This window comes from Trichosurus vulpecula, chromosome 2 (genome assembly GCF_011100635.1).
Source record: "Trichosurus vulpecula isolate mTriVul1 chromosome 2, mTriVul1.pri, whole genome shotgun sequence".
Classification (NCBI taxonomy): domain Eukaryota; kingdom Metazoa; phylum Chordata; class Mammalia; order Diprotodontia; family Phalangeridae; genus Trichosurus; species Trichosurus vulpecula.
Window position 1 is genome coordinate 16,770,860 of NC_050574.1, and position 24,753 is coordinate 16,795,612.

At 43.9% G+C, this 24,753-nt stretch overlaps 1 protein-coding gene across 1 annotated transcript in view; it reads right to left on the reverse strand.

Moving 5' to 3' along the window:
- Window positions 1-3,732: 3,732 nt before the first annotated feature.
- Window positions 3,733-24,753, reverse strand: part of LOC118836294 (leukocyte immunoglobulin-like receptor subfamily B member 3) — a 64,954-nt gene continuing 43,933 nt past the window's right edge. The window contains exons 18-27 of the mRNA XM_036743625.1: window positions 9,505-9,626; window positions 9,170-9,205; window positions 8,714-8,998; window positions 7,086-7,379; window positions 6,399-6,440; window positions 5,442-5,549; window positions 5,308-5,350; window positions 5,169-5,206; window positions 5,020-5,060; window positions 3,733-4,875 (exon numbers count right to left, since the gene is read on the reverse strand). Coding sequence (XP_036599520.1) covers window positions 4,747-4,875; window positions 5,020-5,060; window positions 5,169-5,206; window positions 5,308-5,350; window positions 5,442-5,549; window positions 6,399-6,440; window positions 7,086-7,379; window positions 8,714-8,998; window positions 9,170-9,205; window positions 9,505-9,626 — 1,138 coding nt within the window. The 3' untranslated portion in view covers window positions 3,733-4,746. The remainder of the gene's footprint in view (window positions 4,876-5,019; window positions 5,061-5,168; window positions 5,207-5,307; window positions 5,351-5,441; window positions 5,550-6,398; window positions 6,441-7,085; window positions 7,380-8,713; window positions 8,999-9,169; window positions 9,206-9,504; window positions 9,627-24,753) is intronic.

A 24,753-nucleotide genomic window follows, 5' to 3' on the forward strand; every position in this document is an offset into this window, starting at 1 on the left:
GCTCGGCCTAACCATGAACAACCAATATGTTTCCATTTATTTAGATCTGACTTTATTTGCATGAAAATTGTTTCATAATTATGCTCATATAGGCCCTGGGTTTGTCTTGGCAGATAGACTCCCAAATATTTTATAGTGTCTACAGTAACTTTGAATGGAATTTCTCTTTCTATCTCTTGCTGTTGGGCTTTGTTAGTAATGTATAGGAATGCTGAGGATTTCTGTGGGTTTATTTTATATCCTACAACTTTGCTAAAGTTGTTTATTATTTCAAGTAGTTTTTTACTTGATTCTCTAGGATTCTCTAAGTAAATCATCATATCATCTGCAAAAAGTGATAATTTAGCTTCTTCTTTTCCTATTCTAATTCCTTCAATTTCTTTTTCTTCTCTTATTGCTACAGCTAATGTTTCACCCCTGATCTTATTGGGAATGCATCTAGCTTATTCCCATTACAAATAATGCTTGTTGATGGTTTTAGGTAGATGCTATTTATAATTTTAAGGAAGGCTCCATTTATTCCTATGCTTTCTAGTGTTTTTAATGGGAATGGGTGTTGTATTTTGTCAAAGGCTTTTTTCTGCATCTATTGAGATGATCATATGGTTTTTGCTAGTTTTGTTGTTGATATGGTCAATTATGATAATAGTTTTCCTAATATTGAACCAGCTTTGCATTCCTGGAATAAATCCTACCTGGTCATAGTGTATTATTCTGGTGATAAGTTGCTGCAATCTTTTTGCTAATATTTTATTTAAAATTTTTTCATCAATATTCATTAGGGAAATTGGTCTATAATTTTCTTTCTCTGTTTTGACTCTACCTGGTTTGGGTATTAGTACCATATTTATGTCATAAAAAGAATTTGGTAGGACTCCTTCACCTATTTTCCCAAATAGACTGCAAAGTATAGGAATTAGTTGTTCTTTAAATGTTTGATAGAATTCACACGTCAAACCATCTGGCCCTGGAGATGTGGATCAGTGGAATAGGATAGGTACACAAGATGGAGAAGTCAACGACTATAGCAATCTACTCTTTGATAAACCCAAAGAGGTCAGCTTCTGGGCTAAGAATTCACTATTTCACAAAAACTGCTGGGAAAATTGGAAGATGGTAGGGCAGAAACTGGGCATAGACCAGTATCTTACACCACATACCAAAATAAAGTCAAAATGGGTTCATGATTTAGGAGTAAAGGCCGATACTATAAGTAATTTGGGAGAGCAAGGAATAGTTTACTTATCAGATTTATGGAAAAGAAAAGAATTCATGACACAACAAGAGATAGAGAGCATTACAAAATGCAAAATGGATAATTTTGATTATGTTAAATTGAAATGTTTTTGTACAAAAAAAGCCAATGCAACAAAAATTAGGAGGGAAGCAGAAAATTGGGAGAAAATCTTTACAACTAGTCTCTGATAAAGGCCTCATTTCTAAAATATACAGGGAACTGAGCCAAATATATAGGAATACAAGTCATTCCCCAATTGAGAAATGGTCAAAGGATATGAACAGGCAGTTTTTAGAGGAAGAAATTAAAGCTATCTATAGGCATATGAAAAAATGCTCTAAATCACTACTGATTAGAGAAATGCAAATCAAAACAACTCTTAGATACCACATCTTTCCTGTCAGATTGGCTAAAATAACAAAACAGGAAAATGATAAATGCTGGAGAGGGTGTGGGAAAATTGGAACATTGTTACATTGCTGGTGGAGTTGTGAGATGATCCAGCCATTTTGGAGAGCAATTTGGAACTATGCCCAAAGGGCTATAAAAATGTTCATGCCCTTTGACCCAGCAATCCTACTTCTAGAGTTGTATCCCAAAGAGATCACACAAGTGGGAAAAGAACCCATATGTACAAAAATATTTATAGCGGCTCTTTTTGTGGTAGCTAAGAACTGGAAATCAAAGGGATACCCATCAATTGGGGAATGGCTGAACAAGCTGTGGTATATGAAGGTAATGGAATACTATTGTGCCATAAGAAATGGGGATGATACAGACTTCATAACAACCTGGAAAAACCTACACGACATAATGCTGAGTGAGCAGAGCAGAGCCAGGAGAACATTATACACAACCAGAGATATATGGATTCTGTGAGGACAAACCCTGACAGACTTTGCTCTTTTCAGCAACACAAGGTACAAAGACAACTCCAAAGGACTCACGATGGAGAATGCTATCTACATCCAGAGAAAGAACTATGAAGTATGAATGCAGATTGAGGCACACTTCACGCTAGCCCTACCCCCCCCCCCTTTTTTTTCTTTTTCTCTCTTTTGTTTTTGTTTTTGGGTTGGTTTTTTTTTTTGGTCCTGTTTCTTCTTTCACATGATTCATTTCATTGATCATAGTTCTTCTCCATAACTTGACTAGTGTGTAAATTAATTCAATGTGAAATTATATGTGGAAGGTATATGGGACTCCATGCCGTCTTCGGGAGGGAGGGGGGGAGGGAAGGAAAAAAATCTGGAACTCAAAATTATGTAGAATCGAATGTTGTATACTAAAAATAAAAAAATTAATAAATAAAAAATAAGTGGTTGTTAATTATAATTTCTCTCACTTTGTAGAAAAAAACCAAGCCCAGGGTATCTATCACCAGAGGAAAGGAATATTAAAGAGAGTACAGTTATACTGACTTCCTTGAATTATGTTCTATTCTGGTTCTGAGCAAGTTGTAGCATGGTTAGGGCAAAGAACCTCTTGAAAGATACACACACATACCTACATATACATACAGATACACACAGATGCATATACATAAACACACACACACATAGGTACATACATACATATTTATAGACAAACACACATGTACATTAATTATTTTTCCATGAAGCTTTCTGCTACCTTTCCAATGTATAAATTTTCTTGCATAATCCAGAATTTGAGGTCCTGAGTTCCAGAGATGTGAGTTCCCTTGGCCCTGTGTCCTGTACACATATGACTCACTACCATTGTGTCCTAAGCTTATTTCCACTCTTCCACTCCCCCCACGAGACCCCTCCCAACACCCCATGGACTCTGTGTGTATTTGTGAGAGAGTGAGTCCCTACCTGTTTTTGAGAAATACTCCATAAAGACTGTTCATGCTCTGCATTTGAGTAAATGCCTCTCCTAAAAAGCCAGAAGAATCTGTTGTCTGATTTTGAAGGGAAAGCACACTGGTGGGGGCTTTTAAGCTCTAATGGTGGGGGGATAGCTCCCCTCAGGGTCATCCATTGAACCAGAGGTAACAGTCCTCCCTCTGGGGATCTAACCAGCCAGTTCTAGTGTGAGATGGGAGAGTAAGGCAAGAGATACAGGGGGGGCTTTGGTTTCATGACCAGAACTCAGTTGACATAGTCACCAAATATACCAGATAATAAAGTATCAATAGGTTTTTGACAAATCTATTTTATTTTTTAAATTTCGAACTTAAAGACTAAAGGGAAGAACATTTGCATATTCCCAGCAGAACCAAAAAAGAGGTTCCTTTGTGAAATTGTGAATCTCCATTTTATTGTTTTCTTTGAAAAAAATGCAATCAGTTCCACACATTGTTTGCAAAGCTGACCTGCCTGCCTAGCTTACTTCAGATCTGCTCACTCTGTTTTTCTATACGTTTTGAACAATGGGCTCTATTTTTTTTTGTAGTGTCTCTATTGCAGTAATGATGTGCCCCTCCCCCACCCACCCCTTCTTCCCAAAGCCCCTCCCAAATAGAAAAGACAGAGAAAGAAAAAAGTTACAACTTTGTATCAAGTAAGTCAAATTAAGCAAAACCAATCCATGAAATGAGTGTGACCCAAAGTATGTCCTTTTCTGTACTCGGTGTCTACCACCTCTCTACCAGCACGTAGTCATAGCCTTCATCTGACCTCTTCTGAAGTCATGCTTAGTCATTGCCCTGCTCAGAATTCTTTGGTCTTTCGTTGTTATTTTCCTTTATAATTTTATTGTCCTGGTGCACATCATTCTCCTGATTCTGCTCGCTTTGCCCTGTGTCAGTTCATGCTACCCAGAATTCTCTGAAATCACTTTTTGCATCATTTCTCATGGTGTAATAAGGTTCCATTATGCACATCCCTATCCCACTGTTTGCTCAGCCATCGCCCCATTGATGGAAATGCCCTTACAGACTCCCTTCCTCCCCCACCCCTCCTCTCCTGTCCTCTCCTGTCTCCTTCCTTAACCTCTATCTGCCTCTGTTTCCCAAACTGTAAAACGGTGGTGACGATAGCAGGTGTCTCCCAAGGTAGCTGTGAGGATCATATGGGATCATCTTTGTAAAGTGCTTAGCACAGAGCCTGGCACATAGTAGGTGCCTCGTAAGAACCTGTTTCATTCCTCCTCTTCCTCCTCCTCTCCTTCCCTCTCCTCCTCTGGAGGTAGGGGGGCTCTCTGGCCTCTACTAAACAGCATCTCTGCCCCTTAGTGTACTGATAGACCCATCATGGGCAGGACCTAGAGAACTCCTAATCAGTGTTCAATGACTGGTGTGCCCCTGGGCTGGTGGCCTGGCATTGCAAGGTACATATTCTACCCGGAACAAAGGCCTCTCTGTGCCAGAGGTCAGGAGAGAGGGCCCTTATTCCTAGAAGTTTGGAGTCCTATATGCCTTTCTCCTTGGGGTCCTAACATCTGGGTATCTGCCTGACTGGATAGGACAGGTTCTGCCCTCAGAAAGCAGAGGCTGAATGGGGAGGGGCTGCTTCCTTCTGGGGTCCCCTGGGCTCAGGCTGAGATCACTGCAGGGGAGCATAGAGGCTGGACTCCCCTGGTCCAGAGCGGGGAGTGTCTCCAGCCCCGGCCTGGAGGCTCTGGAGATTCAGCTGGGCGTAGGTCACTTCCTGAGGGTCTTCCCTTTTGGGAGCCTGGCAGGAGGAGATGGAGGGTTGGAGTGGGACATGGGGTAGGAGGGCTGAGGAGGGGAAGGACCCTGAACCCTCCCAGCTGTGTGGCCCTGGGGATGCCTCTCCCTCCCTGCTCCCTCCAGGAGGGATCTGTGAGTGACTCACAACCATGTGCTCTGTCTGTTTGCCATCATTCACAGCAGCATCTGGAGACAAGAGGAGAAGGCATGAGGGGCCAGGACCCTGGCTCTGCTTAGGACCAGACTCTTCCCTCTGACACCCCAGGCCCCTCTGCCCCTGCCCCTGTCACTCACAAGGTGTCTCCTCCAGGGGGATCTCCTCTGGGTCAGAGCTGGGGAGCAAGAGGGCACAGAAAGTTGGTGAAGGTCTGGGAAGGTGGGCAGGTAAGTTGGGAGAGGGTCTAGGAGGAATTCAGGTGTGTCTAGACCCTACCTCCTGTTGGTCTTCTTGACCTCGGCCTCTCTACTGCCATTTCCTGTAAGGAGAGATAGAGTCAGGCTTTAGTGGGGCTCAGCTCAGCCTCCACTGGGCCCTCAGTCCATGTGGCCCCAGCCCCAAGAACTCACTGAGTCTGGCCTGATGCCGACGGCGTCTCTGGCAGAGGAAGAGGAAGAGGAAGAGGAAGAAGAGGATGAGGAAGACTGAGATGCCCGTCAGGATGCCTGCTGTGAGACCTGGGGAAGCAAAGGATGAAGCCCAAGGTAGGGGGAAGAGTTAACAGGACATTGGTCTTTGGGGACCCCCCATCCAAGGAGAAGGAGACAGAGCCCTGTGCTTAGGGAACCTCCAGACTTACTCAATAATTAAGTTCTTTTTTTGCTCAGTCATTTTTAGTTATGTCTGACTCTTCATTGCCCCATTTAGGGTTTTCTTGGCAGAGATACTAGAGTGTTTTGCCATTTCCTTCTCCACCTCACTTTACAGATGAGGAAGCTGAGGTAAAAAAGGTTAAGTGACTTGCCAAGGTCACACAGCTAGTGAGTGTGTGAGGCTGGATTTGAAGTCAGGAAGATGAGTCTTCCTGAGTCCAGGTCTGGTGCTCTGGGCCCTGCACCACCTGGCCGCCCACAATTCAGGTCCACAGCCTGTTATTAAGCTGTCTACCTGGCCCAGGACCTGTGCTAAGTCATACCCACAGGACATAGGACAAAACAAAGCTAGCTCCTGCCCTCCTGGGGCTGACATTCTCCTGGAATACTCTGGTACCATGTATACAAGTAAATCAATAGGGTTTCATCTGAGGTGTAGGATTGCTAATACCTGGGGTGGAGGACAGGCAAGGCTTCTTTAGGAGGAGGCTCCTAAGCTCAGCCTGGAAGGGATCTTTGCATTGTAAGAGAAGGAAGTGAGGAGAGAGAGTATGCCAGGCAGGGGGACAACCTGGGCAAAGGCACGTAGGTGGGAAAAGGAGAATAACAAGGTACTGTGGGAGGAGTGATGGGAAATGAGAGGACCCTGGGTGGGGCTGGACATCCAGCTCCTGCCTCCCTCCACTCTCTGCTGGGAATCCTCCAGTTACTCACCAAATAACATGTTTGAAGATTTAGGGCTTGGAGAGAAGGTCCCTGGGGATGAGGAAGGGGGCAGTGTTAGGGGCTGGAGGCCTGGAGGGAGCCCCAGGTGTGATCCCCAGGTCTGCCCAGACTTGCTGGGTGAGAGATGTTGGGCAAGTCCCCTCCCTTCTCTGCGCCTCACTTTTCCATCTGTTAAATGGATGTATGTGTGCTGAGTGACCTCTCCTGGCCTGTCTATTTGTGAGATTTGGTGATTCTATGATTCTTCTGGCCTCTCTTCTAGCTCCTGTCTGGGATTTGGGGGAAGGGGAGGGAAACAGGGAGAGGAGAAGGGTGAGAGGCTTGGGGATATTTAACCTCCCCCTGCCCTGCTGACTACACCTCTGTCATGGTTTGGCTTCCTCTTGGCTCCCCCTCTGACCTCAACCGTAGTAGACACATTGTCTGTCTGTGAGACCCACATACCTGGACAGGTGGCAGATAGCGAGGGTGTCTAGAAGGGCTAGGGAGGAGAGTCTTCACTTTCTGCCTTCTCTGAGCAGGACCCATTGCCCAGACTCTCCATTTCCTCCCTCTGAGCCTGTTGGCCCCTGGGGTCCCCTGGGGCACGGACCTGAGCAGGTAGGGTGGTACCCCAGGGCCAGTGATGGAGCTTAGGAGACATGGGGTAGGGGGGCAGGGCTGGGGCTCCCTCACCTGTGACCCTGAGCACCAGGGGGTCACTGGGGGCTGACCACACATAAGGGTAGTCATGGTAAAAGCTGTAGCATCGGTAAGTCCCTTCGTGGGTGGAGTTCACAGCTGGGATGAGGAAATTGGCTTGTAAACCCCTTCCATGGGCCTGGGTCAGGTCCCTGCTGATCTCTTCTCCATCCTTGTACAGGGCATACATGCCATACCATTGCTGTGACTGACACTGGAGGGTCACATTGTGTCCTGAGGCCACCACGGGGCTGGGCATGGCTGAGAGGGAGGGTGGAACATACTGGCCTGAGGGAGGAGGAGAGCCTGGAGTTAGGGCTGTGACCCTCCTTCTTTCAGGAGAGGGGGCAGACTTGGCTGGTGGGAGGCCTTGCCTGGGCCTGCCTGGACCCTTGCCTGGGGGTGGAGGTTTAGCTCATTTCTACAAAAATGAAAATATCGTAGCTTTGGGGGGAGAGGAAGGACTTTGGACAGTTCTGGGGGAGCAATGGAAAGTAGTTGGGTCAATAAGGAGAGACACAGAAAGAGAGAGAGAAAGGGAGAGAGAAAGGGAGAGAGGAGAGAGGGAGGGAGACAGAGAGGGACAGAGAGACAGAGCGAGACAGAGAGACAGAGAGAGAGAAAGAGAGAGAGAGAGAGAGAGAGGCAGAGGGAGATAGAGGACAGAGACAGAGAGAAAAGATGAGCCAATGGGGACTGGTTGGGGGAAGGGGAAGGGCAAGGACAGAGCTTCTTCCTACCTGGTTGGGGCCTGGGAGCCCCAATGCCTGGTGCTTTGTAACAGGATCTCTCTCCATGGGAGTTAGGAGTGGGGGTGTATTTAAGACCCATCTCAGCAGTTCTGATCAGTTATTAGCTCCTTAGCTAAGGCAGAGCCTGGCTCTCATTTTAGCCCCTGGGCTGGTCCCTGGGCAGGGGTGGGAAGGACAGTAAGAGGCTTGGTTGTGACTCCTGGTTCACTTCCATCCTGGCCTCCTAAACCTTCCTGTACAAAGATCCCTTCAGATACCCAGAGGAGATTCCCCCTTTTCTCCCTGTGGCTAGGCCTGAGCTGGGGGAGGGGCAGAGCAGCAGGGCCACCCTGCATTCCCTCTCCTGGCTGAGAGGGAGAGAGTCTCCACCAGCCCTGTGCCCCCTCCTCAGGAGCCACCAGCTCTGTTTGGTGTCCCGAGACCCAGGCTGAGCCTCCTACTTCCTCTCTGGCCTCAAGATGTGATCTGACTATGGTGGTGCAATGGACAGAGGCCTGGGCTTGGGGTCAGGAAGACCTGAGTTCAAATCCAGCCTTAGACACTTCTCAGTTATGTGATCCTGGGCAAGGCACTTTCTGTCTGTTTGCCTCAGTTTCCTCAGCTGTAAGATGGGGATCATAACAGCACCTACCTCACAGGGATAATAACTGTAAAGTGCTTGTCATATATTAGGAACTGTATAAATGCTGATTTCCTCCCCCCACCTCTAGCCCCAGAGGGAGAGCAGAGGCAGAGACAGGGGAGAGGACAGGAAGGGCAGAGGCAGAGTGATGCTTGGGGCCAGGCTGGGCTGGTGAGGAACTTAGTTGTTTCTAGGACCTGGAGCCAACCCTGCCTGAGGGGCTTAGGGCTTGGAGGGGGATTCCTCACCTGTCACCACCAGCTCCAGGGGGTCACTGCGCTCTGACCAGAAGGATGAGTGTTTGTAGTGGCAGTAGTAGGTCCCTGCATCATTCATTGTCACTACTGGGATGTGAAACTTGCCCTCTATTCCAGAGGGTTTCACATCCATTGTCACTATCCTTGTAGACCTTTGGTCTTTCTCCAGACGGTAGTTATCAGCCTCTAAAGACCCCCGGCACCTGAGGGTCACACTTCTCCCTTGGGGCACCAAAGAACCATTCTCTGCCCTGAGGGAGGGCTTCGGGAATGTGTCTGGAAGGGAATGAGAGCTGTCAGTTGCAGGGGATCCTCTTTCTCCGTTCCCCCCCACCCCATACTGGGTCCCCTCACTTTAAGCCCTGTCAGCCCAGCCCAGATCTCCCCCTTCCTCTCCTAGGGCAGCTGTCTGCTCTGGGCAGGGAGAGTGAGGGGGGAAGTACTCACCTGCCTGTGCCCTCATCCTCTGGCTCAGACACAGCCCTGGCAGAGAAGACCCTGGTTACTCCCAGCTCCCCACATCCTCCCCACCCAACACCCCCAGACGAAGGAGACAGAACGATCAGAGCTTGGGCTTAGGGCTGGTGTGAGTGAAAGGGGAGGATGGTGGAAGACCCTCTAAGAACTCCGGTTTCTCCTCCCTCCTCCCCACTTTTCTGGGTGACCTCAGACTGGCCCCTCCTTCTGGGACAGCATTTCTTCCTCAACAAGATGGTGGTGGGATCGGGTTGGAGTTGGTGGTGCGTACAGTCCCCTCCAATATGGGGCTTTTTAGGACTCACCAAGGTACAGCAGGACAGAGAGGCTGTGGGTCATGGTGGTCCCAGTAGGTGGTGGGAGAAGGGACTGCCGACTGCCCAGGACAGTGTCTGAGGCACAGGGTGGGACCAGGGCGGGCTCTGCTCTGAGTTGGCCAAATCCTGAGAAGGTTCACTTCTCCTTCCTCTCTGTGGTTGCTACTTCACTGATGTCTCCATACTATGTATGTGTGAGGGGGGAGGGGGGTGGAGAGTCCTCTACTGTCAGAATGATGGAACAATTCTCGCTTTTATGGTGATAATTCAGGCTCCACAGCCTAGGAAAGATCCTCAAGCAAGCCTTAGATGTCAGCTTCACAGTCCCCCTCCTCAACTGGGGAGGTGTGGATTTCACTGGGGGCCCATGAATCTGACCCTGGTACCCAAACCAAATCCTGCCCCTCAGTCGTACTGCTTTTTATTTTTTTTATTAGTTAATTTATTTGTTTTTAGTTTTCAACATTCACTTCCATATGTTTTAAATTTTCTCCCCCTCCCCCTCCAAGATGGCCTGCAATCTGATATAGGCTCTACATATATGTTCCTGTTAAACATATTTTCACATTAGTTATATTGTATCGAAGAATTATACTGAATGGGAGAAACCATGAGAAAGAAAATAAACAAAATAAAGCAAAACAAAGAAAATAGTTTGCTTTTCTCTGCGCTCAGACTCCATATTTCTTTTCCTGGATGTGGAGGGCATTTTCCATCACGAGCCTTTAGGAAGTCAGGCCCTTTCATTGCTGAGAAGGGCTAATTCTGTCAAAGTCAGTCATCAATCAATGTGGCTGTGACTGTGTACAGTGTTCTCCTGGTCCTGCTCCCTTCACTCAGCATCAGTTCATATATGTCTTTCCAGATTTTTCTGAAGTGTGCCTGCTCCTCATTTCTTATAGCACAACAGTATTCCATTACATTTGTACACCGCAACTTGTTCAGCCATTCCTCAATTGATGGGCATCCCCTCAATTTTCAGGTCTTGGTCACCACAAAGAGAGCTGCTATAAATATTTTTGTATTTGTGGGTCCTTATGTGGTACTGGAAAATCAGTTACTGTTAGGAACCCCTGAGAAACCCCTAGCTACTGACAAGAACCCCCAGAAAGAATGGACTCAGATATCTTTGGCATTTAGCAAATCCCCTGGGATCTGGTGGCTCCTCCAAGGAATGTCAATAGATAGGACCATCCCACTGAGAGATAACCTGGCAGATCCTTACTAGCAGATATCCCTGGGACTCTGTGACTCCACCAAGGAATGTAAATGAAATTATCCCACTAGTACGATAACCTGACCTAATCTTTTGATCAGCCAGGACCTTTGTTCCTCTTCCCCCCACTCTGTACCCCCATATCCTATATAAACTACCCTTTGCTTCAACACATTTGCCATTGATTTGTGGTGCCGTACCCTGATGGCCGCCGGCTAATAAATTCTCCACTTAAAACTTATACTCTGTGGTGTGTCTCGCTCGCTTCTGGTACAACACTTAGCCCCGCTGCTTTTTACGTGGGCTCAATCCCTCACCAAGCAGACAGGGATTTCTTTGTCCTGATAATGAATGAGTGAAAGCCACCCCACAGAAGAAGGGGCTGATGGGTGGGCTGCTTGGGAGATGCTACCTCAGGGCCCAGGGTGGTCTCTTCTGGAGTTTTCCAGGTCACCTTGCTAGCTTCAGCCCATCCTCAGCACTGCTGAGGCCTCTGCCTTCTGTAGCCTGACGGCCCTGGACTTCCCCTCCCAAACTGTACTCAGGTTGGCAGGTCAGGCCCCTAGGACTCGGTTACCAATTCTTTAATCACATTGCTTATCCCTCCCCCCCCACCAGTGTGTTCCCACAAGTCATTTGGCCAGTTGCTGTGCCCCCAATGTCAATTAATGAGATGATATCAGTTAACTCCTATAGATTCCACAAGCATTTATTTAACTTTTACAAAAGGACTGAGAATGTGTAGCAAAGCACCAAGTGCAAAAAAATCCTGGTTCCCCACCCCCAACTGGTAGACCACTGTCTCTTCTGCACTTGTACTTTGGCCTTAGAGACACTGGCTTCAGACATAAAGTGGTTACTAGGAAAATGGTGAGCCATCTTTATTACTGTTTGCACCTGGTGCTTTTGGATCACAACATGAGGGATGCTCACCCTTTCTCTGGTACTGAGTGGGCTGCCCTCTTGTCCCCATCATGGCTGATATGAGACCTCACACCTCTGTGCTGCTGAGTTAGCTGCAACTCTTGTCACAGGCTTGGGGAGTTAGAGCCAAAGAGGGTGTGTGTGTGTGTGTGTGTGTGTGTGTGTGTGTGTGTTCACTCTCAAACGTGTGAAAAAGGAGTCAGAAGTTCTTCCATTCCTGGACACTTCCTAAATCGTAGGGATTATAGCATCAGTGACTTATCTGGAGCCTTACCTCAGAAACTTACCAGAAGGGGTAATGCCCTCCCCTGCCTCAGACCTAGGATATCACCAGCCTCTTCATGGGAATCTCTCAGGGACCTAACACCCCCTGAAAGGCAGTCCCTGGAGTACCCGCCTGAATAGACCTCCCTTAATGGACCAGTGAGGAATATCTCCTCTAAGCCTGGCCACAAGCAGCCCAGACCTGCCAAACCTTGGCCTGGAAAGGGCTGGGCAGGAAGGGAGTGGCCACTGGTCCAGCCCCAGAATCTGAGGGGATGCTGCAGAACAGGCTCTCAAATCAGCTACATGTTTGGCCTCTGGTCACGTTAAGCCCTGTCAGTCTATCCCAGGCCTCCCTGTTCCCTCTCCTGGGGCAGCTGTCTGCTCTGGGCAGGGGGAGTGAGGGGGGAAGGACTCACTTGCCTGTACCCTCATCCTCTGGCTCAGAAACAGCCCTGGCAGAGAGGACCCTGGTTACTCCCAGCTCCCCACATCCTCCTCACCCAACATCCCTAGAGGTAGGAGACAGAGGATCAGAGTCTGGGCTTAGTGCTGGTTTGAGTGAAAGGGGCTTGATGCCAGAAGGCCCCTCTAAGAGCTCCAGCTTCTCCCACCTCCCTCCCCACATTGCTGGGTGACTTCAGACTGTCCCCTTCTGTGGGACAAAGGTGTATGTACATGGTGTGTATCTGGCATTAGTGATATGTAAAGTCCCTTTGAGTTTGGGGATCCCCCACCCCATGACCCACTGAGGTGTGGCAGGGCAGAGAGGATGGGGAGTATTATGGGGAGAGGATTATGAGTAATTGTGCCTGTAGATAGTGGGAGGGTAGCCTAGTGGTATATCAGGCACAGTGTGAGGCTGAGGATGTGACCGAGGTCTGCTGTGCTCTGAGTCCCTCAGGGTCCAGTTTCACTGGAAGGTTTCCCAGCTTCTTGCTCACTGTGGTTTCCTATTGATTGCTTCATAGCGGAGGTGGTTTGGGTGCCTTGGGTGTAGACTCATGTGTCAGCATCAGGGAGGAAGGTCAGAACAGAGCTGGGGAAGTGACTTTTGGTGACAGGTCCCACCCCATAGGACTTTGTCTGGGAGAGACCCCAGATCAGGCTCAGCCTTCCCTGAGTTCCCCAGCCATGCACAATGGATGGTAGTTGGTCTCAGGGAAATCACAGCTGGCATTCGCATGGTGCTGTAAGGTTTGCCAAAGTCTTTACAAAGAAGAGCTCACTGTACCATTGTAGCCAATGCTGAGAGAGGCAGGAGTTATCAATATCCTCATTTTCTAGATAAGGAAACTGAGGCAGAAGAAGTGACTTGCCCAGGGTCACATAGCTAGTGTCTGAAGTAGAATTTGAACTCCGGTCTTCTTACTCCATGTCCAGCACCATTTAGTTGTCTTAAAAGGAACTGAAAAGTCGAGGAAGAAGCTCCCTAGCACAGGGGCAGGATAGAAAAAGTCCTGTGGAGATCAGTCAATTTTTATAGTTTCTATGATGACATTTAATTGTTGGTGTGGGGTGTCATTTTTTTGTTTTTTTTTTCTAGCTTTTTCAGTTGCATTCCAATTCATTGATTTATTCCTCCTTTTCTTGATGAAAGCATTTTGATATATAACGTTTTCCCTAATTTCATCCCACCAGTTTTGGACCATCATTCCCTTGGTTGTTTAGCCTGGTTGTTCTGGCTCCAGTCTGTGTCAGGGCTGTTACATTTCCTCCCTCCCTCCCTTCTTTTCTCTCTTGGTCTCTCCCTTCCTCTCTCTCTTTCTCCCTCCCTTCCTCCTTTCCTTTTTTGCCCTCTGCCTCCTCCCTTCCCATCCCTCCCTCCATTTTTTCTTCTCTCCCTCTCTTTCTTCAGGTATTTTGAGAAGGTCTGGGATCCTCCCTTCTCTGCCATTAGCTTGATTCCCTATAGGCTGTGTTCCCTCCCTCCCTCCCTCTCTCCCTCTTTCTCTCCCCTCTTCTCTCTATATATCTCCCTCTACCTCCCTCCCCCTCTCTTTGACATCTTCCCTTTCCCTCTTCCCCTTCCTTCCTCCCTCCCTTCCTTTCTTCCTCTCTTTCCATCTCCCTTCTTCCTTCCCTCTCTTTCTGTTCTTCCCTCAGTCTCATTTCCTTCTCATGGGTCTTGAAAAGGTTGGGGATCCTCCCTTTTCTGTCATCAACTTGAATCCCCACAGGCTGTCTCCCTTTCCTCCCATTCTTTCTCTCTCTGCTTCCCTCTCTTTTTCTTCCTCCCACTCTCTCTTTTTCCATCTGTCTCTTTCTCTCTCTCTTCCCCTTCCTCTTTCTCCCTCTTTTCTTCCCACTTTCCTTTTCTATTCCTTTTTGCCTTGCTTTTCTTCTCTGTTAAGATCATCCTAACCTGGGACTTTTGACCCTAATGGCTCCCGCACAGAGGCAGACCACCCAGTTCTCATGCATCTATTCCACCAAAACCCCCAGACTTCTCATTATGCTAAGAAATGCTCAAGAAATACAAGGATAAGGTCCAATAAGTGGCTTTGTCCGCCCCAAAAGTGCACCAGAAGTCAACCATCAGGTTGTTGACCCAAGGAAAGGGGGCCAGTCATTTGAGAACCAGTGATGTTGCCTGCATCATCATGAGTTCAGCCTATACTTAGATGAAATGAATTTACAGATGAAAAATGAAGTGAAGTCACTGGAGTGAAAATTTGGAAGGAGAATAAACCACTGAGAAGCCAAAGTGGTGATCCTTATCTCATCAATGCACTCTGAAAACTAGCAGAGGGCAAACAAATTAACAACTCCATGTGACAGCCATAGAACAAAACTGGAAGATTGAAAAAGAGAAGAAAATGTCAGATATCTATAAAAAATTGTAAAAAAGATCAAGGCATAATGAAACTAAAAAAAATAATAGAAGAGAATCTGAAACATCTCATTAGAAAAACATCTGATCTGGAGACAATAGAAAAATTGTCAGGCTACCTGAATGTTGTGATTAAAAATGGAATCTAGATACAATATTACAAGAAATTATTACCGAAAATTTCCCCGGAGTTCTAGAACAAGAGGGTGAAGTAGTGCAAAGGAAAATCTGTAGGTATCCTGCAAGAAGCAATTCCATTGTCCAGAAACTAAAGTCAGTATCCCACTAGACCTGACAACTTGTATTTTAAATGAGAGAAGATCTTGGAATAAGGTATTTTAAAAGGTTGACTACCAAAAATAACATTATCTTTCAAAGCTGATAAGGAAAATGCCCCATGGATCTCTGATGGAACAGAGGACTTTCAAGTTATTTTGATGAAAAGACCAGAGATGAGTAGAAGACTGAAACAGAATCACAGAGAACTTAATAACTGTACTGGAGCAAATTCAAATGATAAGGTAACGCTAACATTTTAATAGGAGAAGAGGAAACAAGTGTCCCTTCAGAAACTTCATGCATTCAAAGGGTTTTGAGCACATTAATAAGGAAAAGAAAACTAGAGGTTGGGATGGCAGTAGCCTGGTTCTGTTCTTAGGGTCTGAAGAGGGAAAAGGGAAGGGAGGGTACAAAGAGGAATACACTGGTAAAAGAAGGAGGAAGAAGGGGGTGGACCTAGACATTTCTCATCATTGGGATATGGGAGAAGAATATGCAAAGATGGAGGAAGGGGCAGGGAGAATGGGCACCAAATGAACTTTAATCTTTTCTGAAATGAATAAAGAAGGGTGAGATACACAAATTATGGTGTAGAAATACATTAAATTTAACAGGACAAATGGGGAGTGGAAAGCAGTTAAGAGAATGGGACAAAATCACTGTAAGCAAACCATACTTGAAAGACTGAATCTGAAAGAACACATTCTCTTTCAAAACATACTGGGAAGAACACATAACCTGGAAAGGTGATTCAAAGGAAAAAAGGAAAAGCATAGCCACTAGAACCAAAGGAAGTAGAATGTGAGGAGACAGCCATCAATTGGGGGATGGCTGAAAACACTGTGATATGTATGTAAATGCAATGTGATATTATTGTGTCAAAGGAAACAAAAAAAATGATTTCAGAGAAGTGTGTAGTATGAGCTGAAGTAGAGAGAAGTGTGGAGAATGAGAACCCTTTATACCAGGGCAACAATATTTGAAACAAAAGAACTCTGGAAAATTTAGGAACTCTGATAAACGTAATGGTCAATCATGTGTCCAGAGGACGGATGATGAAACATGTTTCTCACTTCCTCACAGAGAGGCAATGGGCACAAAGCATAAAGACATACGTTTTAGGACCTATCCATGGGGTGTGTATTTTTTATTGTCTTAGTTTATTTATTAAAAGGTACTTTTTTTCCTATTTCTGTATCTAGCTTTTTGGTTGGGAGGGAGAGGGAGTGTCAGGAAGAGAAAGAGTCAGTGGGGATGAAGCTGCAAAAAAGAGAGTCCTGGTCACATTAGTACAAATGCCCAGGAGAGAAGAGAAAGAAGTTCAGAAGGAAGCACAAGCAGGACGATTAGGAGGTAAAGTGTGTAAATGACTATATTCTTAAAATAAAAAGCGAGCTCTGTGAAATGGAAGCTCATGGTTTCACATACATTCCTCTTTTGTTAACTTAAGTCACTAAGAATGTATTAGGTATATGATAGGGAGATGCTCTTTTTTAATGCCTCAGTTCAGTTTAAAAAAATACATACTTATGTACACTTCCACTTACATGTGTATATATTTATGTCCGTACACCTATATGTATACGTATATGTACATACACATGTACATGCTAACACTAAAATTCATTGATCAGGACTTTTGAGCCAGTAGGAGCAGGCTCCAGCTGCAATACTAAATCTTTTGCCTTTTGGAATATCATATTCCAATCTCTCTTTTCCTTCAGGGTTAGGAGCTGTAAATCTTGGGGGATTTTCCAGAGTTTCTGCTGTGTGGTACAGCAGAATGGAGGCTGGTTTTGGAATGGAAGGATGTGGGTTCAAATTCCAGCCTGCTCATGTACTGCCTGTGCGATCTTAGACAAAGCACTTAACCTTTCTGGGCCTCATTTTTTTCTTTTGTGTAAACTGAGGTGAATAGCATAATCAACACATTACTCATGCAAGTAGAAAACAAAACATTCTACATGGTTTCTTGATATTCTAATTAAACTTGCCATTGCCATTGGAAATAGTCTTCACACTGATCATTGGGAGGTGGGGTGAAATGAGGAACCTTTGCTAAAAGGAGTTGACATGATTTCCTGGGGATTCTTTTATTGAAAGGCATAAGCTTCACTGTAGTCACTGTAAACGTCAACTATTTGCCTTCTGGATCTCATAGAGTATATCGGGGATACTATCAACACATTCATAAATGTGTTGGGAAATTTTTTGGGTGAAGGTCTCCTATATCTGATTTGGTATTTGGGTCTTATCACTTAAGACCTGGATTAACTTTCACTTCAATTACAAATACAGATTTAGTTGGATGACAAGCCAACACGTTTTGGCAGGGGCAGGCATAGTTAGAAAGCTTGCTAACCCTGGATAAATGAATCCTGGGACTCCACTCTGCTGGGGGACAACTTGAAATCCTTGCAGCTTGGAAGTCACAGCCTGGAGGGGCCAATTAGGCCCCCAATACTTTCTGAAGCATGCATCTTTCCATCCCAATAAGCATTTTGCCTAGCTAAAAATAACCTCACACCTGTCTGAAGATTCATCCTGTGGAATAATCCCCTAGGTAGCTTTTACAGGTAATGAAGTCGTTTGCTTTTGGGTAAGGAAAAAAAAAATCAGTATACAACGGACATGGTTTTATCTATTGTCTTGTCAGCCAAATCTGTCTTTTTCTCTGACAGATGCCAATGTCCAGAGACCCAAGGCCCTCTTTGGATTAATCCATGGAACTCCAGCCAACCAAGAAGGCTGCAAGAAGTATTCACTGGGCTTTGCTGAAAGACTTTATGGGCCAGGATCTCACTTTTTCATTGAGACAATAAGAAGCCTGATTCAATCAGCACCTTCTCCTTAATTTCTCCTGAGGTTGTTCCTTGTCCCAGATAGTTGCTGACCCAGTGGATAGAACTCTGGGCCTGGAGTCAGGAGCACTGGAGTCCAAATCTTGTCTTAGTCACTTCTGAGCTGTATGAGCTTGGTCATGTCACTCAAGCTCCATCTGCCTCAGTGTACTCATCTCTAAAATGGGAATGGCAATAGTACCTACCTCTGGGGTTGTTCTGAGGATCAAATGAGAGCCTGTTTGTCAAGTTCTTTGCCAGTCTTAAAGTGCTCTGTAAATTCTGGCTACTACTCTCATTACCTACCTGTCTGAGGCGCCAGTCTGGAGCTCGGTATTGCTCCAGTTTGGCTGGCATTGGCAACATGAAATTATGTAGCCCTACTGTGCACTGAGTCATCTTACACACAAAATCTGCCATGGACATCTGGCGCCTACGGATCTTTCTCAATGACATGCGTGAGGGGTTTACAGGACTGATTCCCCAACATCTGCTCCGTGGCTTATGAGAATCTTTCCTCTAAAATCTCATCAAAACTGTTGGCAGATGAAGTAATATGATTTCAATCATGCTGTGTAATTTTCAATTTTAGCTGCTCCTCAATGCCTTTCATTTCATGATCCCCCTAATGCTAATTTCTTCCTCAAGGTGATCTCCCCTTTATCCTTTCCACAGTTTGCTTGGACATCATTTTTTTTGGCCCCTGATTTTCTCCTTCAGCATTCCTGGGTCCTGGAATCCATTTTGTACTTTGGAAGCAGAAGGACCAGGTGCTAGGGCCATGATGGCAGATGAGAAAAGAGCCCTGGGGATGCTTCATAGGGACATTGTCCTATGGAATGATTTGGTGTGTGCTATTGGGTTTTCGTCCAAGAAGATTATGTATATTGTGAAAAATATTATACTATTTTGTATCATTTTCTAATTTCAACCAGACCCAGAGCCTCCATTAATGAGTAACTGGATGAAGATCCAGGACCTGGGCTTCTTTGTTTTGTCTAAAAGTTTGCTCAGGTAATAAATACCCTTACCTCTGTCAACAAGGCCAGATTAGACTGACCTAAGGACATTACCCTAACTCCAAGAGAGATTACCTTGCTTAATATTCTACAGGTATATACTATGTTATGGAATGTAATGAGACACAGAGACGCTGGGCTGTAGTTTCAACTGACTTTTGTCAACATCCTTTACAACTCTATTCCATTAAGGAAAATCCTCTTCTTGTATCATGGTTAAACATACATGGGGGTCATAAAAATGAGGTAATACAGGCTTGCTAGCTCTGCTAAAATAACGTGTATAAGTTTTCTCATTGCTTTGTTCAGGCAGCCAGAGTTTATACTCTGTCTCCTTGTACGTACAAGTAAGTTAGCTCCGCTATGCTTTAAGGGAAAATAATAAACAACATGGATTTTTCTATCACCTTGTTCTGTTGTTTCCTTCAACCAAATTTTCAGGTTTAACAGTTATGGTGCCGTGACTTGGATGGAAATGATGGAAACGGGACAATGTAGCCCAACCTTGCCAATGCTTTTGGGCACCATAGGATTAATTTTTCCTGGAATTTTGGCCTTGACAAGGTAGGGTAAGTTGTCTCTCTTCCCAGCTTCCAAAAAGAACTCCCACAAAATTGGTTGAAGTCTGGAAATTCCCTTTAAGCTAGCTCTGGGGGCAGGGATCAGATCTGCAGGCAAACGCACATAGATCCCCTGGAAACACTGATTGATCTAGAAAATTAACTATGGATCAGTCAAAAAGTAGATTTAGAAGTCCAACCGTTCCTCCACTCCCTTTCTTCCTTCCCTTGGAGGCCCTGATCCTGGGGAGAAAAACTGCTCTTTGCTTTTTCCCTCCCCTTCTGCCTCCCAGGAAAGGCTCTGATCCAGAGGGAGGTAACTCTGTTCTGCTTCCTCCATCTCCCCTTTCCCCCTTCCTAAGTGATAGGATATGGAGAGTCAGAAAAATCAGGAACGCCAAGGCTTCCCCAAAGACTATAGGGGTGCTAATAGCTAACTCATGAAAGCTTCTAATTCTCTGTTGTTTAAACTCTGAGCTCAGTCTGTATTTGTTCTGTATTTGTTTTGTTAATTGTCTGTTAATTGTGTGAGAGCATGTGCTGTGAAATGTCTATACTTTGGTAAAATCTGAAACGCAGGTAGCCAGAGAATTCTAAGGCTGCAGTTAGGGAAACAGAGACTCTTATTTTTTTTTCAATGTTTGGTCTGGCCAACCAAACTTGAAGAAAAAAATAGAGCTGAAACATTTTAGCATATTCTGGGATTGATTATTCATTAAAAGTTTGGAAATTGGTTAGTTGGAATTTTGGGAGAGAGAACTCCTGAGACTATAGATCACTCCAGGACCTCTCACTCTTGCTGAAACACCCTCCCAATGCTGATCACCTAGGTGAAGTTTACTTGAGTTACAATCATTGAAATCTTTCACCATTGTTGTCTGTCTCTGACCCAGCCAGAGCTGCAGTAAAAGTTAGAGCAGCTGAACAAACTCCTCTCTTCCCAGATCAGATTAGGGGAAGAGAATGCAGGAGAACTGTAGGGAAAACTTAAATCATCTTTCCCCACCTGGCAAAAAGGAGGAGAAGGACAGAAGTTCACAGACTGACAGTATTCTGACAGTCCTGTGCCCCTGGGTACCTTTGTAACCCATCGTTTTTGGCAAAGTTTGGAATTGTCACCCAGGTCCTATGAATTCTGCCCACTCTGTCCCCAGCAGCTGCAAACCGCCCTAGGCTCAGTAACTTCTGCAGTTGTGGGGAAAGGGCGAGGTAGATGGATTTGGACTTTCTGACTCCCAGAATTGTCACCACTGGGATACTAGCTTCTGCTCTAGGTAACTTCATACTTCTGTATTCCAATTGCAAAACTGTATTTTAATCTCTGTTTGACCTGTTTCCTGATTTGTAAAGGGAAAAATAGTAATGATGGTTGTTACGGGATCAAAATGGTAATGATTGTAAAATGCTTAACATACAGTCTGGTATATGTTAGATACAACATTATTATTATCTCTCTCTGATTTAATGTAATTGTTAACCTTTGAAGTGGTTTTTAAATACCAAAAGTAATAAGCTGAATAATTTCTATATGTGGTAATCTGGAATTACAATTGATGTCATCTGAAAATTATTGTTTCTGTATTTCTAAACTTGCATTGTGTTCCCAAAATTCTCTTAGATTGTGAAATTTGAGAAGACCATTGTGTGGTAAGAAATGATATTATAGCAATTTTAAGCTGATTTTGATATATGTGAGTTGGGTTTTCAAAGGGATGTGATAAAATTTGGAACTGTTATATGTGGTTATAATAAGAAATAATACTGATATTTAACCATGAGAACAGACTTTCTGTGTGAAAAATTTTCTATTATGAGAATATATCTGGTGATTTAAAGTTATAGTTTCAAATGATGAGATGAAAGATTCTCTGTGCATGGAGATTTAGAAATGTGTTCACCTAAATTGATAAATGGGTTGTTTCAAGTTTTAAAATGCATAATTATGTTTAGGGCGCTGTTACATTTCTAAATTGTGTGATTTGACAAACAGATGTATCAGCAATATTGAAGAATGTGGTAATCTTTTACAATGCTAAGAGTATTGGGCTTAGAAATTAAAATGTTACCACTAGTGAGTAAAATAATTCCTCTTATAATCTGGATGTTGTTAGATTAAGAATTGTAGTTAATTAAGAAATTGAGGTTATTAACTGAAACAAGAACTTTTGAAACCATCTAGTCATGAATTCTTATCAATCTTGTGTGGTTTTCTGTGTAGAGGAATTCTTATGGAAAAAGTTTTTAAAGTCCTGGTAAATGTTATTATTGTGATAAGGCTAATTAATTGAGGATGTAATTTAGAGAAATTAAGTGTCCTCCCATTATAACACTTTTTGACTAAGGAACTTTGTAATATCTAGGAATTCTGGGCAATATTTGAGAATGAGGACATTTGGCACCAACTTAGTTAATGAATTCCAGCGTTTAAGGGTTAATTTGCTTTAAGGAAAAAGAAGGAGATGTCTATCATTTTAAAAATATATATTTATATATGTTAATCTGGAGGTTTATGGACTAATTTGTGAATGAATCCAAATGTTTAAAGGTTATTTTGCTTTAAGAAGGGAAAATAGTTTTGAAAATGTTCTGTAAAATCTTTTTGTATAATTTTAGAAGGCCTGCTGAATTTCCACCTGTAAGCCAATTGGTTGCAGTTCAAACTTATTGTGAGTTCTCGGAGTTTCTGGGTGAGAACCTTATTAGAATTATTGGAATCTATAGAACCCTTGGGAGGGAGGTTGAAGGCCATTCAATGTCTTATTCAAGGTTTCTTTTTGAGTAAGGAGGTTGGAAACCACAGTCTGAATTCCTTACTCCTGCCCGCCCTTAGTTTAGATAAGAAGAAAAGAAAATTCACCTTAGCCCACCTGTCAGAAGGGAAGGAAAGGGGAGGGGCAACAATTACTGGGATTTGAGTTTTTACTGAAAGAAAGAACAGTAGGGGTCAGAAGCCTAAAAAAAACCTGGCTTTTTAAAGTCAGCAAAAGTGATGCGTTTTTAGGATAAGATTGGGTTTCGAGGAGGATGTGGGTCTTAGGATATAGTTCTTATTAGTGAATCTTGCCTTCTGATGGAAAAGAACCCACCCTCAGGGGGAGATGAGATGGCAGATCTCTCTAATAAGTGTTCCTTTCTTTTAGAATGAGTTATCACGAAAAACAATTTTTTTTCTTTTTTTTTGTGTGTGTCTTTGTGTGTTTAAGAAGCTGGAATGGGATTCCAGTATACACAGTTATGTCAGTAGAAGTATTAACTTATGAGTTGTTTTGTCTTATGGTTGAAATGTAAAGGGACACTGAGTAATAGGTTTGAAAGATTTGGAAAGGTAAATAAAAGCTTGACGGGATACGAAAGGCAGATGAGAAAGTTTGGGGACAAATGGGAGTTAGCTGAGCCTCCCCTGTCCTGAGAATGATAGTTTCAGATGGTTTTAGCACATTGGGAAAGAGTGTGAGGAAGTATTTAGAAGCTGGAAATGTTATGTAGCTTGATTTGTTAATTATTAGCTCAATGAAATTTGGGACAGTCATATCTGAAGGATATTTATTTGCTATTTAAGATTTTATGGGACTATAATTTAATATTGTTTTAAGCTCTGATTACAGGTTAGGTCACGTGAAGCCAGTAGTAGTATGGCGGACATTGCAAGCTGAGAACTTGAAAGGTCTGTGCCTGGGAAAAAGTCTTGAAGACGACCTTGGACACAGCCTAGGTAGGATCTTCCTGACTCTGTTTCCCAATTCTGCTATTTCCTTTCTGAAAGGGAAAATCCCCACCTGGTTACTCCTAAGCCCTGCTTTCAGCACCTGGTGACTGTAAGATTGGCTATCAGATATGACTCATGCCTGGAATCAAACAGAGCTAAGGAAGTTCTTTCCTTCTGTTAAGATATATGACATAGTCCCTCTTTCCTTTCATAGCAAATTTATATTATCAGGAAGTTTTGTAAGCACAATGCTGAATCTATTAGGTAATAGATGGATATTGGAATATCTCTGAGTTATTATAATAGGATACAGGAATGAATAGCTTACAATTTTAACCTATGTGCATGACCAAATAAAGATCAGAAGGATATAGAGATAACATCCTCCAAAAGGAGGAAATGATCAGACACAGTAATAAGACAAAGATGTAATGTGATAAATGTCTAATTAAATAGGATAGCAAATTTTGAGAGGAAAAGGCAATAGGATCAAATTGATTCCTCTAAGAATTATATACAGATGTGTATGATTGGCTCCAAAATTTAGCAGTCATGGAAATTCAAGCTAATAAGTGTGTTTTGGTAGTAAGATCTTAAATTTGGATTTTTGCACAAGGAAATTGTATAAGATATTGTTACAAGTGAAATTGTATCTCCTTGATTAAGGTATCTGTCTGATAATTTTAAAAGGAAGATGAGTTCAATTTATGGTTGGACCTTTATATTTTAAAGGATTCTTATACCAGGTACAAAATTTAGGTAAGGACAGAAACAGTAGATGATATATGAACTGAAATACTCTGAAGTTAAAAGGAGAACCAAATTTAAGTGATTAAGTTATATTAAGTTAGAATTGTCTGAGGATTTCTAGATCTGAACCAGAGAAGCAGAACTCTCTTTTACTATCTAGGGACCAGATAACCACAATCAGGCATCTGAAAAAAGATTTCGTTGCTTTAAATGGACATTGGAAATATGTAACTGGGATTTAAAGCTACTTTGTATTTGTACTGTTTGAACTTAGCCCTGAGTGGCTGGGACGTATGTTGTGCTGTTTTTCTCTCAATTATCAAATCACATGTGTTCTGGGAGCTCCTGTCAGATCTGACTACTTCTACAGCTGCCAACTTGTGGATATGGACTACTTGATCCTTCTATCACATCTGATGATTGCCCGTGCTCCTGAGTGGACATCTCAGCCCATAGGACACCTTGCCCTCCAGTTTCAAAAGAGCCTGAAGGGGACAGCATCAGACGCAGGCAATCTTCCCAAGGGCCCGGACCAGAACCTGAACGAAGAACTGCTCTTTCCCTTTCTGAGTCCGTTGCGTTCCCAAGACTGTTTGTTTGTACCTTTGGTGTCTTTAGCTTATTTTACTTAGGTGTTCTAGTTTCCCCATTATGCTCCCTACTGATCCCCCTTGCAACTTCTTCCCCCTGCTTGTTTACAAGTAGTTTACAATTACTGTCCATCTCTGGGGATGTCCAAACACAGAAAGAGAAAAAAAACCTGAATCCACCTAGATAAGGATTTTAAGAACTTTTACCCCTGAGGAAGACAGAGGTTTTTCCATACCTTAATTGGTCTTCAGGTGA